This window comes from Gymnoscopelus microlampas, assembly GCF_963454915.1.
Source record: "Gymnoscopelus microlampas genome assembly, chromosome: 21".
Taxonomy (NCBI): domain Eukaryota; kingdom Metazoa; phylum Chordata; class Actinopteri; order Myctophiformes; family Myctophidae; genus Gymnoscopelus; species Gymnoscopelus microlampas.
In genome coordinates this window covers 13,662,611-13,680,270 of record NC_139958.1, presented here as the reverse complement: position 1 = coordinate 13,680,270, position 17,660 = coordinate 13,662,611, and the positions used below count along the sequence as shown (strand labels likewise).

General features: G+C 39.5%; 1 protein-coding gene across 1 annotated transcript; it reads right to left on the bottom strand.

The window, feature by feature from the left end:
- Positions 1-411: 411 nt before the first annotated feature.
- LOC311037192 (putative selection and upkeep of intraepithelial T-cells protein 1 homolog) lies at positions 412-15,766 on the bottom strand. The gene is made up of 6 exons (XM_084046310.1): positions 15,756-15,766; positions 10,165-10,503; positions 9,078-9,365; positions 6,135-6,161; positions 4,838-4,924; positions 412-2,365 (listed from the first exon to the last, which is right to left on the bottom strand). Exons 2-6 carry the CDS (start codon positions 10,403-10,405, stop codon positions 2,262-2,264), a joined length of 747 nt encoding a protein of 248 aa, XP_083902436.1. The 5' UTR covers positions 10,406-10,503; positions 15,756-15,766; the 3' UTR covers positions 412-2,261.
- Positions 15,767-17,660: the final 1,894 nt, after the last annotated feature.

Sequence of the window (17,660 nt, the reverse complement as noted above, 5' to 3'; positions counted from 1 at the left end):
GTTTTCAGATCCAGAAACATTTTTTTCCCCAGGTAGTATTCCTGTAGGACAATATTATTGCCACTCTAATCTCTCCATCTATTTAACTTACGTACATTTTGTGTACCGTATACAATGAAAAAAAGAAGAAATATTTCTGTACAGATTTCTGCATAGTTATATTGAGACTATAGTGTATAAGATTATTGGACATTAAGAGATCATGGAGTTCAAAGACAGAGGCAGTCCAATGGGATCTTTGTTAAATGTATCAACTTTTTATTTCTAGTCTCTCTAAGGAGTCATCCTTAATGTATTTGAGGTGTGCGAGTTTCACCACTCTAGTTCTTAAAATTAACTCTTGACACCTATACAGACACCCTGTTATCTCATGTCTGATGATAGTTCTGTACGTAGTTGTGTGGTATGTGAATTTATTTTTATTCCTGCATCAACAAAAACAATTGAAGAGGGAGACCACGGTACAAGCAGTTTTAATTGATGCCTTCAAACAGGTATTTTTTACAACTTTTGTTTAAGCAAACAAACAATTGTCTTAAAATCTTATGTATTACTCAGCAACATGTTTTATGTACAAGAACTCGTTGTGCAGGCAGCAATGGTAAGCATTGGAAATCATGTCAAATATATAGGTAAGGGGTCACATACAAGCGTATTTTTGCATCATAAAATGAAATAAGGAAATTAAGAAAATCTAAAAAACATTTCAAGTCAATTTAGGTCATTTAGAAATGTAACTTTGATGTGAAATTTAAATGTACAGAATGATTTGGACCCAGTATTTATCATCACAACTGCACAAAAACCCATCATAAGCCTGGAGACAACATTCCGCACAAACATGTCTATTTGTGCTTACCTTTATGCTTATAACACTGGTTATCTTATATATTATCTATACATTATTTGTAATTAATAGTTGTAAATAATTTAAATCTTTATGTTATCACTGTAATGCACCAACCTCACAGACAAATTCCTCACAACATACATGGTGTTGTGAATTTAGTTGACCAACCATGTGTCTCCCTCTAACTAAGCAGGGTGAGTGATGTTTCACTTGGGTCGCGGGCAAAATGACACCAGGCAGTATCACACGATAAGTTCTGAAGTATATTACACACATAGAGAATATATACAGTATTGAACACATGACGTGACCAGAAGATATGAGACAAGGACAAAAACAGAAAGTAGTTGATTGTCATGGCGTCAAGTATACCTGTATTTGCGCAGATGAGAGTGACTCAACACATGTATGTACTGGGTCGAGCATCTAACCATAACACATGGCAATAAATATAATCTCAGCCTCATAATCTCAACCTTAGCCAAATTCCTCATGTGTAAACATACAATTAAAAAAATGGCAATAAAAAAAAAGGATTCTGAATATAAGACACAATATATACATATATATACAAAATATAATAATATTTTCCCCCTGAAACATGGGGGGGCTCAGCTCACAGATATAGGGCATAGCAGTGGCGGCCATTTTCTGGTTCCATCGTTCCACAACCCATTCATTTTTCTCATAGAGATTTCCAAAAATATTTATATCAATTCATTTAAGCCTAGAAACAAGCCATCCAGGATCCTGGTGAATCATAACCATAAAACATTTGATTCTGTGAAAAAAACATTTTTGAATATTTAGTTATATGATATACTATATTCAATAAATACCCTTTGTTTTGTGGTTTACAATATTAGTTTTTGCACAGAATCAAACGTTTTATGGTCATGAATCACCAGGATCCTGGATGGCTTGATTCTAGGTTCACAACTTTTTCTGGATCAGGGCCCACTTGAAAATCTTTAAAGCGTTCACGGCCCACCCGCCTGAGTAGTCAAATGATGGGTGGGCCCTAACCCAGAGTTTGGGAATCGCTGAATGAAAACAAACTGTACAACTTACAAGAAAGTATGTTATACTTTGTTTGAAAATAGCCGATCTACAAGCTCACAATTTGTCCCATTGCTGCCCGTTTTGAACTTGTACATTGTGAAAAATGCACAAATGAGAGAATTATTTTACAGATGCTGGTCTGCAGCCAAATACATCAATATTTATGGGGGTCTTTGACATGAAAATGTTCGAGAACCGCTGCTTTACAATTTTCAATGGGCCTAAAAATTTGAATCTAACCCAAGCCCAAGCCCCCCTAAACTAAAAATGAATGAATGAAAATGAATTACAAATCTAGATATTTTCCCCTCCTTCTTAACATCCATTCGAGTCTTTCAAAGAAGTTGCTTCACTGTTCTGTAATGCAGGCTGCATCACTGTTCTGTAATGCAGGTGGTAGCTGCACTACAGCCAGGAGCAGGTCAGATGAGGGGTCTGCGGTGCATGCAACATCTGAGAATAGAAGAAACAACAACAATTATTGTCATAGAACAGGTTCCAGTTATAATGGCAAGTCATCAAAACAAGCCGCAATGTGTGCACAGACTTATCTACAGTAATTGTACTTATGCTGCATTTTCAAAACACAAGTAATTCCCCGTGACAGTCCTGAAATCTTTGCCAACCTAGTTTCTAGATACTCCCATGTTGATCAATATGTACTGAATACACGTTCAGTACATTCCCATGCTAATCAATACTGAGTATACACTCTTAATACACTCTAATGCTAATATGTACTGATTACATGATTTCAATACGCTTCCATGATAATCGACAACATGTACTGATTTCCCGTTGTTGCAAAACTTCGGGAACTGCCCAAATGAATTGACCACACTTTATATTAAAAATCACAGTGCCATGGAACAAAATTAACATCCACCAACGGCGTGTAAATGTCCTCTTTGGCTGGTAAATTACGGAGATCAAGTAAAAGAATCAGGAGCCGAATGTTTGAAATTTCATGAAGAAAATGCTCAAGAAATAGCATCTGTTGCCTTGTTTGTGATTCTGTCTAAACTCTATTTGATTTGATTTAAAAACATTGTAGCATGTGACACGTGTTGCACTTACAGGACCATTCCAACGGAAAATTCAAGCAATCACATCGGGAGTGTTCTTAAACAAGTGCACCCAGAAACAGTCGACAAGTGTACAAAATTGTGTAAAAGATGAAGCGTTCTCAGTGGAAATAGGGAGAGTTGTGGCACTATCATAAGATGGAGTCACATGCCTAAAAAAACTCAGCTACAAGCCAACAATGCCTTGCGATGCAAAGTGTTGTTAGCTTGTAGAGAGAAGGTACTCTCACTGACAACATTGTTAGTGTTTACAGAGGAGGGGCTGCAAATTCCGCACACACACACACACACACACACACACACACACACACACACACACACACACACACACACACACACACACACACACACACACACACACATATTACCTGCTGGCTTGGCTTGTTGTTGTTGTCTTGTTTAGCTGATGAGCCAATAAAAGAAGCGGATTAACATTCACACGCATCAACAAAACACTAGACACATACACTGTAATGCGATTGAGAGCAGGATGGAGGAATCCATTTTGTTCATCCAATCTCTATCCTCTCACTTAATAAACGCTGGTCACATGGCCATTTCTTCAGTTGAAATAAAAACATTTCTCAATGACACTTGTTCAATGGCAATTGCAGTCATGTGACAACTCCTAACTCTGACATCCTTATAGGAGACATTTCACACTTTTGCTTTGTACACCATGGGGTTGTACAGTTCACATTCAAACTATGAACTCTGTTCCCACTCACAAACACGCACATTTGCCATATTTACATTGGCAGAGGTTTGCAGACATGAGTGAATACACACAAAAACAATCAATGAAAAAGAAGCAAGTACTACATGGTCATTGTTGCCCCTCAGAAAAGGTGATGAATTCAATCAATTAATGTGACTGACTGTCATAAATAAACAAACAACCCATGAACACATTTTAACTGTGGGCTAAAGCTTCTCCTACAGGCCAGCTTATCAAAATGAATAAAGGCATCCTGGCTGCTCAACCAATTGCATCCAACCCATCTAAGGGTTAGAGGTTGTAGGAGCCATTTCATTTGATTTATTATTTTTGACTAAATGGCCCCCCCACTGGTCGCCTTGGAAAATGGCACCATAGTGCTCTATTAATCATACCACAGCTGTGTGTAGCTGGACGCCAGAAGAGAAACAGATTTTCAACCGCTCGCTCGCACCCTACACACACACACACACACACACACACACACACACACACACACACACACACACACACACACAGCGCAGACTGAATGAAAGACTTTGTTTAGAATCATTTTGAGTTTATTTGAACCTTTACGCTGCGCCTGTTTGTTTTGCAACCCTTTTAGTTACAGTACAGTAAAGTATGGAGCCTGTTCTTGTTTCGTTGTTTGCACCCCGCCCCCCGTTTTATTTGAAACCTTTACACAACTCCTTCCATAATCAACCCGTTTGAAATCAACCTGTTCGAATCCATCAAGATGCAACAATCAACAACATCAAACAGTGAGTAACAAGACAGCCCAAGTCCAAGTGTTGTGAGCGTGTTGAAAAGACGTATCCTGGCGTAGATTGGCATATTGGCCCTACAGAGGTCTTGCTCAGGGACACTTCGACACAATCCGGAGGAGCCGGGGCTCAAACAGGGAACCTTCCGGTACCCAGGGGGCTGCTTTACCTCCTCCGCTACTGCCCCACTAGCTAAGATGTTCAGATGTGAGACAGTGATTGTTGGTCAGTGTGGACACACTGACCAATAATTGTTATCTTCACATTGTTATCATTATAGATACAGTACATAGATAAAAGGATATATCAAATACAGCTTTTAAAAGGAAAATTAACACATTAGTTCAAGACTTACTAGTTTGCATCCCCTTCAGGATCAGTAGGCCTATCAGGACTACTAGCACCAAGAAGGCAGTCAGTCCATGCCGTCCGCGTGCTGTCTCTGAAAGACAGTGATACAACTTTTGTTAACATTATAAAATTTAAAAAAGCAATTCAACGGTGGTGTTAAAATGGTCGAGGCACTGTCATATGGTCCACACGCTCACAGGTTTGATTCCTGCCTGGTCTCCATTAACAGCCATGAGTACTGCATGGTACAGTAAGTCACTCTAGATAAATCTACATTTCCTTTGCTTATCAAGGTGCTCTGAGAAAGACATTGTTCTCCGTTGTTCTGGGTTCAGAGTAGAAGCACATGGAGGAAGACTAGACTTTGTGATGGAATTACATCTGATGTACTAGTTGACATAAGTTGTATTTTGTTGCTGTTGGGCAGAAACCTTTGTACCGCCATATTTACTATTTTTATGTTTCTTAAATTGTTTTAGAAGAAGGCCGATGCACACCTCAAAGGTTGGTGACAGGTGTGTAGGACAACCAAAAAGGTGCAAATGTTCAGAAGGGGATCTCTGATAACAAATCAAAGAAAAAGGTCCTACACACTGTGACTACTCACTGAACTTGCAAAAAGGATGCTCTTTATTAAGTCTGTTATTCATCAGGACAGACATCGTCATCGTTTCTTTCATAAATGAATGCTGTATTTAATACTTGATCATATGCCACTGCTTAACAAAAGATTTACAAGTTCACAATGCGTCGCATACATTTATGAGCTTGTAGATCTGCCATTTTTGCTATTTTTGAAATGTCTTGAAACTTGCCTATAAAGACTCGCCCAAAATAGGAGGTTGAAACTGGTTCTGTCTGTCTGTGGCGTTTATAAATTGGAACAGAGTTTTTTTTTTCCATTTGTAACATACAAGGACATACAAGGTTTCAACCCAACACTGACGGTATTATTTGCAACGTGTCTGCTAGCTACGATACAATTACGCATCGTATCCAATTATGCAAAAGACACAATTGTGGATGATAATGTTGGCCGTATTGTTATATCAAATCTCTAGTAACATGCATTTCTATCAGACCTGAACATTTGTTTTTGTTCTCTTTCTTGTCTATGACACAAAAGCACAGCGTGTTGCGATGGTGTAGTTAATTTTTCACTGTTCTGAGCTAAGCTATACTCTGTCACACAAATATACAAGTTCACACACACACACACACACACACACACACACACACACACACACACACACACACACACACACACACACACACACACACACACACACACACACACTTACCTGCTGATTTGTCGACTTCTTCTTTACCTGGTGATGGTGTAAAAGAAGAGGGTGAACAACAAAAATGTATATTTGTGTGCATGACACAATAATGCAGAACCAACTAATATAAGATTCATAGCTGAACAACAACTATAGTCAACAGAAGTGTGTAAAAACAGCAGGTAAAGTCATTTTTAAAGTTACATTTTGGATGATAATAGCACCAATTTTAAGTATGGAGAAAAAAATAGCAAACAAGCCTAGTATGTACAAATTGCTACAGTAATTAATATTCAGAATGAACAGAACACAAACCTGCAGCATGAAATAACTATCAACAACTGTAAAAAATGTATAATGGCTAAAAAAGACTTTGCACTGCATTAAAGTAGACATACTTTCTGTTAGACCAGTGGTACAGTAACTGTGCGTATTCACTTGGATTTTGTATCATTTGGGTTTTATCGGATAACGGTGCTAAACCGGTACTTTTAAAACAGTGCTGGTGCCTAAACGCTGTCTGAACGGATACTTTAATAGTTACTAATAAAAGGCACAAAAGATGTGTTGATCGTCTACTTTCAGCGAGCAAGGGAGCAACACGACGGCGTATGGATTGATCCTTAATGCACGCAGTCGGCGCGTCCCGGTGTTGGAATCCTCTCGAGTGACATTCAGTCACACACTTTAGATTGTTTAACTTTAGGCACTTCTTAAAGCGCAAGACCACTTTGGTAGAGGTTTGGGTTGTGTAGTTACCTTGCCATGGTGTAACTCCAAAGGTGGACAAGACATCTAAAATAATTGCTCCATTGATTAGAAATAGATAATTCAAAATATGCTCCTCGTTGACTTACATTGTACGGTAAAACAGCTCTCAAAGTCACTCTTTTAATTAGCATGTAAACGAACACAAACAAAGTTGATTCAGACAATATAGAACATCACAAAACCCAGCACTGTTTTTTTTTTTTCATAACAATGACTACTTCCTGCTGATTTTACTATTTCCGGCTTTTCTTCTTAATAAAAATAGCTAAATCAACAGGAAGTTGACATTTTTATAAAAATAAAAAAAAACAGTCAATCAATTTCTAATCAATGGAGCAATTATGTTTTGTCCAGCTTTGGACTTACATCATGGCAACTGGGTAACTAACACAACCCAAAGCTCTACCAAAGTGGTCTTACCCTTTAACTATGTTTACGATATTTACGATAACAAGTTAATGGTAGCATGCTGCTGTCAGAGCAAGTGTAATGTTCAAACCGAATAGGGGTCCAAAAGGTGACAAGAAAATAAAAATGTGGGTACAGGGGAATGGGAACATTAAGCTAGCCTATGCTGTTGATCAATACTCTTCAGATTTGTACACTGACTGATCAATATTAAGGTGAAATTATACAAATATACAGTACTACCTTGTATTGTAACATTATCTTAGTTTGAAGAGCTTTTGGACTGCTCTAAATTTCACAGTGTTAAAATATAAACACATATTTGTGTAAAGAAACAGATTTAAATAAATGGACATTAGGCTACAGCGCATTTGGTAAATCTTAAGAATAGCCTTTTATGCTGTTTGACACGACATGAATTAATCCCTCAGGTTAACAGTTCTTTTGTAAGAAAATGAACATGACTGCTGGCCTATGCAATCATGTTCATTTATACAGTAGGATTAGCCAACAGTAGGACTAGCCTACTGTATAAATAGAAAAATATAATGTGACACTTAATATTAAGTTAAATTATTTTAGAGCCAATTTCAAAACTGTATTCCCGAGCAATCCTGCTAGTGACCTACCCAGCAAAATCCTGGCTACTTTTGAATCTTCCTGATTCATGAATGAAGTCAGAAAGACGTTAACATCATTAGCAGTCTAGCAGTCATTAATTATCTGTGCGTGTTCACAGTTAACCAGTAGTTTCCAGTTTCCACCACTGTTCATTCACCGCAGGTGATGTCTGTCCACAGTGTTACATAGCCTAGACGCGAACGGGCTTCTACCTGGCTGTTGAAGGCACAAGGGGGCGGGGCTGGCGGGCTAAGTTAGTGCAGTGAGTGTGGCAGTGGGGCAAACGCAGTCCCCACAACATCATTTACGATTCTGTGCCTATCGGTACATAACTCGGACGGCGCTTAGTCGACTAGCAGACCATCGGCCGGTCGTCGCGGGCACTCGCGCCTGGAGGCGCTCGGGCGCGACTCCTCTGCCTCAAGGTCTGCTGAGTCGGCGCGCCTCCGTCATGGTCCAAAACTATACTTTATCGGCGAAAAAAATAGTCCACGTTTGTTTGAAAAAGTATTGTCCCAAGCGGGAGTCGAACCCAGACTCCCAGAGGTAGTGGATCGGAAGTCCAATGATTAGCGAGATGCACCACTGAGGCCGATGCTGAGATTGGGTATTCGGGCTGGATTAGAATGTGACGTCCTAACTCTTCTATTGTAGAGGAAAGAAGTCCCCGCCCGCGCGCCCGCCCAATAGGGGCTTCCCCTTTTGCCTTCAACAGCCTGGTAGAACGCTGTTCGCAGCCTAGACAGGCTCTCGTCAGACACCCCCACCCCCACAACGTGATCCACCATCGTAGCCTCAAACTGACACCCCCTCAAAAAAAAGGTCTTCGGATTTGCAAAAATCACGAGGATGGCCTATTTTGGATTAAAAACTGATATTTCCGCCAAAAAGCGTCAAGTTTGCATGCCTAAACGTTTACTAGTCACTTCTAGATACTAGATACTGTACTGGTCTGACAAAAGTAAGTATTTTTACTTAAATGCATCGTCTTTTTAGCTGTTTGTTTCACTGGAGTATATAGAATGATACAGTACATAGAATTATGTTACACTGACTGAATATAGTCTTACAGTATGACGAAGGACGGTGTTTATAGAGGTTGGTCAAGGTGTTAAAGGGTGATGGGTCAAGGTGTTAAAGGGTGATGGAAATATTCATTACCTGGAATGACATAGTCATAGTCTATCTCAGCAGTGCGACCGATGTGTGGTTGATGAACTCTGCAGGTCACGTTCCCTGCTTGCTTCACCATCACGTTCCTTCGGACAACATAGCAGTATTGGGACTGGGAATAGCTGACTGTCTCTGAGGATCCAGTGGTGAGGTTGTTTCCCTCACTGTCCAGCCAAGACATCTCAGGTTCTGGATACCAACACCCAGAATCACATGTCAAAGATAAGCCATCGTCGTTTGGTCCATTTGCAGAGATCACTGGCTGAGACACTTCCCCTGCAAAAACAAATAAACATGATTATGATTATGATTATGATTATGCTTATGATTATGATTATGATTATGATTATGATCATGATCGATCTCTGTCTGTCTGTCTGTCTGTCTGTCTTTGGGTAAAAAACCATCCATCTATCTACAGATTACATGTAAATGGGCCAGGGGGCACAGGCCACATGCAGCTTCCACCTTTACTTAACGTGGCCTGCGGGTCAATATCTGAATACTGATATATTACTGATTTCAGCTGTTCCAATTCCAAACATGCAAGTTTACATGACCGATTTGAATTACTACGGTACAGTCTGTATTAGTAGTTTAATTAATAGTATACAAATTGTATAGTGTTTTCTTTTATGACCAATGTATTTGTATTTAAGTCCATAAAGTATTACTAAATGCATTTGAAAAGAAATAAACATTTTACACTGAATAATAATTGATAATATCCCTTTTATTACATGTGTGACTGTTATGGGCTATTTGAGTGATGGGGGTTACAGTATACTACTGGTGAGAGTGCAGGTACACATACTCAATTTGATGGAGTGAGTGTGTAACTGTTGTGTCACTCTCCATCATCAAAGTTGACCACCACTGATCTACAGTGTCTGTCTGTCTGACAACAATACAGTACATTCAATGTATTGTCATAACAATGCTTGTGTCTATGCAACATTTGTATCTATCTATCCATCCACCAATCTGTCTATACTTCCAGAGATGTGTTGAGAAGCCTTGTTTTAAAAAAAGAAGAGAGCTATTTCCCATCCATGTTTTGACAAGTGCATCTTACCAACAAGGAGTTGGATCAAACTGCTGCTGCGTAGACTCAGAACGAAACACTTGAACGTCCCTTCATCCGAGGGCTGCACCCTGGACAGCTTCAGTGAGATGTTACCACGACGCAGCTCCTCAGCGAACAGGGACGTCCTCTGTTCATACAAACGGTTGAGAACGCCGTCAATCGTACGGCCCTGTTGACGGACGTGCACGTATTCTGGCTTCAGGTCAGGTCTTGACCACTCCACTGTCATCTTGTCCACGTCGACAGGAGGCGAGATGTGACAAGGAAGGATCTCATCGTCCCCCACTTTGGTCAGCACAGGCTGAGATGACCCGATCACCAGAGGGTCTCCTTAAAACAAAAAACAAAAGGTCTTTAGCACATTTAATTTATTTAGACAGATGTATGCTGTTTGTTCGCTCAGTTTAATAACACACGTTCAATTGTTCAACAAATGTTCCCTTTTTAGGAGTTATTTGTGACATCACAAAAAAAGTCTGATGACACTTGTTCAACTGTAAAACTATTTAAGCAATATCTGGAAAGTATTTTAACAAAGCATATCAAGTCATCTACAGTAGATAACTTACTAAAGTGTTATGAAATATTTCTATATTTATCTTTTTATATTGTATATATTTTTATATTTTACATAGTTCTATTTATGACAATAGTTTCTTTGACACAAATCTGATGCTGGTAAACCACAAGACTTAATAATCAAACTCATCCTAATGTGCCAATGCCAGAAAGCTACCTATGAGTATAGGATTATGCTCCTGCTGAAACTGACAAAATGGTGGGCAGCTAGAATCAGCAAAGAGGCCAAACATACAGTAGTATGGTCCAAAGCAGTGGTTCTCAACCTGTGGGTCGGGACCCCCATATGATTTTGGGGTACCCACTCCCAGATGACGGTGAAGTGACAATTTAAGGACTTTTAAGACCTTTCTAATACCAAAAAAAGGGGGGGAAAGACCATTACAGCATCAAAAGTAATCAACAATCTATAGGCTACTATAAAAACTGGTCAAACATTGGCCAAATTGTTAAATAATATAAGAAAGAGGCCAAAATTGTGAAAATAGCCGAGCTTGTAGATCTTCTATTTTCACAATATTTATCTGTGGAATCGAGTCAAACTAAATGTAATGCCTCAACTACTACAATTCCACTACAATTCCAAGTGCTTGTCAGGGTGGGGGGGGGTCCCCAGTTCAAATATGATAATATGATTCTTTTTGGGGCTCACAGCCTGAAAGAACTGGTCCAAAGAACCCCAAAACATACACTGCAGCTCCCCCTGACACCCTCACCCCATCTTCAAACTAGTCCAGTGACTCTGATTAGACTGAGCAAGAGTCATATTGTGAAGTTGTAGATCTGATATTGCGATTGTTTGCCCCAGAATAGGCCGGGACACCAGGGTTCATGTGGTTAAGATAAGAATGATCAATAAGTTACATTAAAATACTTTTTTTATGTGCTGAAAACAGAATTGCAATTCCGTTTTCATACATCATTTATATTTAAATTCCGTTTGCATTAAAAACAGATTTTAAATATAAAAATGTTAAATGTATACATTTATACACATTTTCGCGGCACCCCTGGACTGCCGTCGCACCCACTTTGAGAACCCCTGGCCTAGGCTATGTCACATAGCCTATTAAAGCACAGTTCAACGACACAAGTTTGTCCCAGTGAGCAAACCACATACACAATCTGACTGTTCTGTTGTCATAACTTTAGTACAACTGAACTGAATAGATAATACAAATGTTTTGTCACACGCTCAGTCGACACAATGTTGGTATGCACTTAGTAGCACTACCTCGATCCCTATGATATGCCCCCCCGGTGTCGTCGCGAAAATAACTGAATTATAATAATATGTAATAAACGCGATATAACGTTACCTGTCGCAGATGATATGTACCAGAGGGTACATATCGTTAGCAGGAGGACAATTTGGAAATAAGTCATCGTGTTGAAAAAAAGAGAGACGGGTGGACAGCAACGGTATATGCCGAGTGAACAGTGCACTGAACAGTGCCGAGTGAACAGTGCACTGAACATTACAGAACATGGTTTTCCCGGGGCTGAGATTCGCATTTCGCAGCCCCGGGAAAACAGGCTGACACGGGGGGTTGATTAGCCAATAGCAGCAGGCCCGCCAGACCGTACAAGAGATCTGCCTTACGGTGACATAGGTGACCTGCTGAAATATGTGACCAATTTTTGTGAACTTCACATAACTCACGTTGACAAATCTGGCAATAGCCTGCGCGTGGCCTAAATACCACTAGGTTTAACTCTATTTATAAAAAAAACAGCAGTGATTTACGTTCAGACACAGATGTTATGTGAAGTCCACAAGATAGTCACATATTTCGACAGGTCACCAGTTTCATCGTAACACGGATGTGCCGCGTAATGCACATCCGTTCTAGACAGCAATAGCTGAGCATCTACATTCGTGTCTAATAATAACAGAGTCAGGCAGAGGACTACAAATTCCCGGACGACAGGACCGGTCACACCGGCGACCCTTAAACATTTAAAAGGACAACCATGCCATAGGTTGGCGCGATTGTGAACACCGTTTCCACTGTCTTCACCCCCCTTCAACTACCGGGCAAAGTGTCTTATTAAAAAAAACTACAAAATGACGCAATTCATCTGCGACGGTAACCATTAAGGCAAACAAACATTATGCAGCACAGTGGGCGCACACAAGCGTGCTACGTGAAATGGTTACGTTAACAGCAATATATTCTAACTGTTAATCATAGGAACCTATGATGTTGTTCATCTAGCTAGTTGTGTTTATCTTTTTGGATTTGTTCTAAACGTTTTCGTTAGCGAGTAAATGCTGATCGCTGGAAAGCTACTTGGATGTACCAATGTGTTCATAATATTACGGCATACTGTAAGAAGTGGATACAAGTAAGTAATTCTAGGGTTCCGATGCAGTCAAACATTGTACCATTTATGTAATTAAGTGGCGTCACTCGCTGTACCAGTGGTGGAAAAAGTACTCGCATTGTTTACTTAAGTTAAAGTATCAATACTGCAATGTAGAACGATACCTGTAGAACTACTCTGTTAAGTAAAAGTCTAGAATTCAGAATGTACTTGAGTAAAAGTACAAACCTATTGGTATCAAAATGTACTTAAAGTACCAAAAGTAGAAAGTACTAATTATGCAGAATGTCCAATTTCACAAGTTTTCAAATGTATAAAAATCTTTTGAAAATAGCAGATCTAAGCGCACAATGCATTGCATCGCAACGCATTGTGAGCTTGTAGATCGGCTATTTTCAAATGGCCGAAATGCAAAGGGATGTTGTGGGTAATAGAGCGTGCCAAAAATCCTGAAGGGGGCGTCAACAAGTGTCTTTTGGTAGCGGCGGACATCTTTGAGGGGTAAAAACCAGGTTGACTTAACATTGCCCCCCTCAAGTATGTCTGCGGCTACTATGCCACACCCCCCGTGGTGACGAGTCGTTGGCACGCTTTTGTAATAATCAAAAACTACAAAGTATCTAGTAATTAAAGTTTTCAAATAAATGTAGTGGAGTAAAAGTATAATATTTGCATCTGAGGTGTAATGGAGTAAAAAGTACTGAAATTTGGAAATACTCCAGTAAAGTAAAAATACCTCAAAATTGTACTATGACGTAGGTCTACCTATTTCCGTATATAATCAGTGCATCATCTTCGCCGCATTGTGCACAACAATAGCCGGCTACAATATTTTTAAACTGTAGCTATATCAAATGTTGCACAAAATCAGATGGTAACCCACAATTGTTGTGCATTGATGCCAGTTGTGGAAAGTAACTAAGTACATTTACTCAAGTTCTTTACTTAAGCACAATTGAGTTGAGGTATTTTTTTTACCTTACTGGTGTTTCCAATTTTCAATACTTCTCCGCTACATCTCAGAGGCAAATATTGTATTTTTTTTTTATACATTTGAAAACTTGTGAAATAGGACATTCTACATAATGAGTACGTTCTACTTTAGGTACTTTAATAGCCATGGTTCACATGACGGTTCAACCACTCCTTTTATTCATCAGGCATGTGCAAGCATATGGAGCCAACCTGTCTTCTTAGCATCTGAACTGAAGGATTGCAGTTGCAGTCATCGTTTTAACTAGTTATTCATTTCTTGAAGATGATTGATTGACTGATATAAAATATACCAGATGTTTTTCTAATAAAGTTCATATCAAGTAAGAAGCCAATGTGTTTATCACTGATGTGAGTCTTCTCATAGAGGACGTTTCCACAACATTATACTGCATTGACTGTATATTCTATTTAAATGTGCATCTGTAAAAGAAAGGTAAGTGTGATCAAGCAGAACGTTATTCCAGAGTACATTCCTATGGTATGCTACTGTATGTTCATTCTAACAATTTAAAGTTGACTTGCTATCAGTGCTTTTCAACCAGTGGTCCTTGGGGGGTGCCAGGGGGTCCCCAGCGAAATTAGTTAACAGCATCACAATCATTTTAACCACTTAGCATTGGCTATTCAAAAATAGCAGATCTACAAGCTCTTTGCTTCTGGGGGTCCCTGGCACAAAACATTTTCAGATGGGGGTCCACGGCCAAATATATACCAATTTAGGGGTCCTTGACATGAAAAAAGTTGATAGATCAGTAGCCTACCCGAGTTCTCGCTAACGAATCTATGCCATGAATCCGTCTCACCGCCCTTCAAGGTTCGTTATAACTTTGTAATATATGAGACAGAGACACTGTTGCATACAGCTGCTTGCTGAATGAATAGCCGGGAACAGCGGTACAGCACATGCGCACATCTAGCTCCGTTCCATGAGCAGAAATAGGACATCCGGTTTTCGAGCAGAAAGAAGGTTTCCGGTTTTAATCTTTTAAAAAACGTTTTTGTTGCACAGAAACATAATATGTGTTGTATAGCTTCGTTTAAATGCTTAATATATAGTTTTGATGTGCAAATGAACCGTTTTTCAATGGTTTCTTTCTACTCTAGAGGGTACTCTTATTCTGAAGAGATCGTCAACCGGAAGTCTTATTTGTGCTCCGTTATTTCTGCTCACGGAACACAGCTTGCACATCCACTGGCGTGTGGGAAGCATAGTAGTGTAGAAGTTCAAGAACGCAAGCCGCATTACAAAACTTTGGTACACAGTAACAGTAGCCTACTGTGTCTATATATCCATTTTTACACATTTCAACTTCAGCTGGGGACCGGTGTGCTCAACAACGGTTAACCCATGTGCGTTGGTAGTGTTGAATGAATCACGTTTTCTTTGTCACTACTCATACAGGTATGCCTTACAAGAAGCGAAATACTGTGGTGATGCTACAACAATAACACTAATATAAAGCAAAACTAAGTCTAAGATACGATAAAAATAATAATAAAAGAAGTCTTGCAGTAGCCTATCCACATCAGCAGGGCAGAGATAGCCCTGTTTGGAACCTCACTCTCCACGATAGCAGAGTGAGGTTCCAAACATGGCAGAGAGAAAAAATATATACTTAGTAGTAGTAGTAGGCTATTTTATACTAATAAGCAGTATAATGTGTTAGAAACGTTACCTGATCTGAGATCCACTCCGGTTTGCAACCTCCCTTAAAATATGTTTTCTACATGTTCGGATTGGTTATCTGTCTAAAATAACAGCAATCCAAGAAGTCGCTTTTGCTATTAAACTGAGCATGGTTCGTTGAGCCGTTAGAAAGCCCGGGCTTACATTGAGCTGAGCTCAATGTTTCAGTTTCAGCCGATACATTATCTCTATGGTTTCAGCCAATCAAAAGCCGCGTCTTAGTAGGCTACTACTACAACTATGACTACAACTCCCCTCCTACGGAACATACAATACGTGTGCATGGCATCTTTCCAATGGTTTGTGCCCCGCGGCCGCTCCTACCCAGTGTTTGAATGTAATTCAGAACCTTCCCCTTTCTCTCTCAACTCCAGTGGCGTACCCACTGTAGAGGCAGGGCAACTGCCCAACGATATCGCCCACCTAAAAAAAACAAATAACCCAAAAAGGTGTCATTGCGTGCTTAATGTCTTCAAAGTCACGCATCCAACAAGCTTTGAACTGAGCAGATTGGACCTTCCGTTCCAGAGATAATGGTCAAAACATATTGAAAACGGCCATTTCGCCGGATTTCGACCGCCGATTTTCGATTGAGTTGAAATTTCTTTTTTGGGGGTAATAGAGGGGGTCTCGCCTGCCCTAAATGTAATTCATGGGAACGCCACTGCTCCCCTACTGTAAAGCAGAGTGCAATACTTGAGTAGGCCTATTTCTATTTTGTGAGCCAAATATATTAGACTTGCCACGTCAGTCCTGTAAAAATCCTGGACAAATATATAGCTCAACTTGCCTGGAAATTATCAGACTATGGCTGTGACATTACCACTTTATTCCGTTTTGACAAAGTGCATCAAACAAAACTTATTTGTTAAGAAATAATTTCGTATATCACTAGCCTATGTCATAACTCCACGAGGCTCATTGCCTTGCTTTGCATTGCCTTGCCTTGCTTTCAAGGCAATATTGATGTGAACAGAAATCAGAAATGTCATGTGTGGTTATGTTTTACTGGTTGGTTGGTTGATTGATTATTGACTGACTGACTGAATACATGACTTTTGAACAAGGCATGAACACTGCCTACCTGACATAATTTTCTAACCATGTTCTGTGTGTGTTGTTGTTTTTACCTTCCTATGCTGCACGTGCACAAACTGGTCTTTGAAACAACACCTTAACATTGTACCTTGGCATGTGATGATAATGTTTCTAAAATAACATACATGCATAATGTAATAAATGTCATGTATACATGCTTTCACATACACTATCTGTATGTATATATCTTTATTTGTTCTATTTAACCTGTTTGCTATCTCTTTGCTCTCACTACCGGTGTCATCTCTCTTCTCACGGAATACTACAAAACTGGGAAAAGAATAATGTCACCCTCTGCTTTACACCTGTTAACTGTTATGTGACAAATAAAACTGATTCAGATTCTGACCCTCTACCCAACTATGGATCCCTCTGTTTATAACCTTATGGATACTCACAGCCGAGGTGACCCCCGGGCCCTAACCCTAAAATCATTAGTGTTCATTTAACTTTGAGAATGTAAATGGACCCTTATGCATGGGTCAATTTGCTTACATTTGTGCATCGTCAATGTTACAAATGGATAAAATAAGAAAACAAAATGGATAGATTAACACTCAGGATCTTACTGTCTACCTAACAGTCTCCATCCAACCATGGATCTCTCAGCAAGGAACACTTGAGTACATCTACTTAATTACTTTCCAGTTTCCACCACTGGAAAAAAATCAACATTTCTATTGTCTGTGTAACTTTTTCCCCTCAGTAGCGTTTAGCTGAGCTAAACGCTACACTTTTTGCGTTTTAAAATTTGGAGTTCACAGACAATATAAATATATAACATATTTTCTATGGG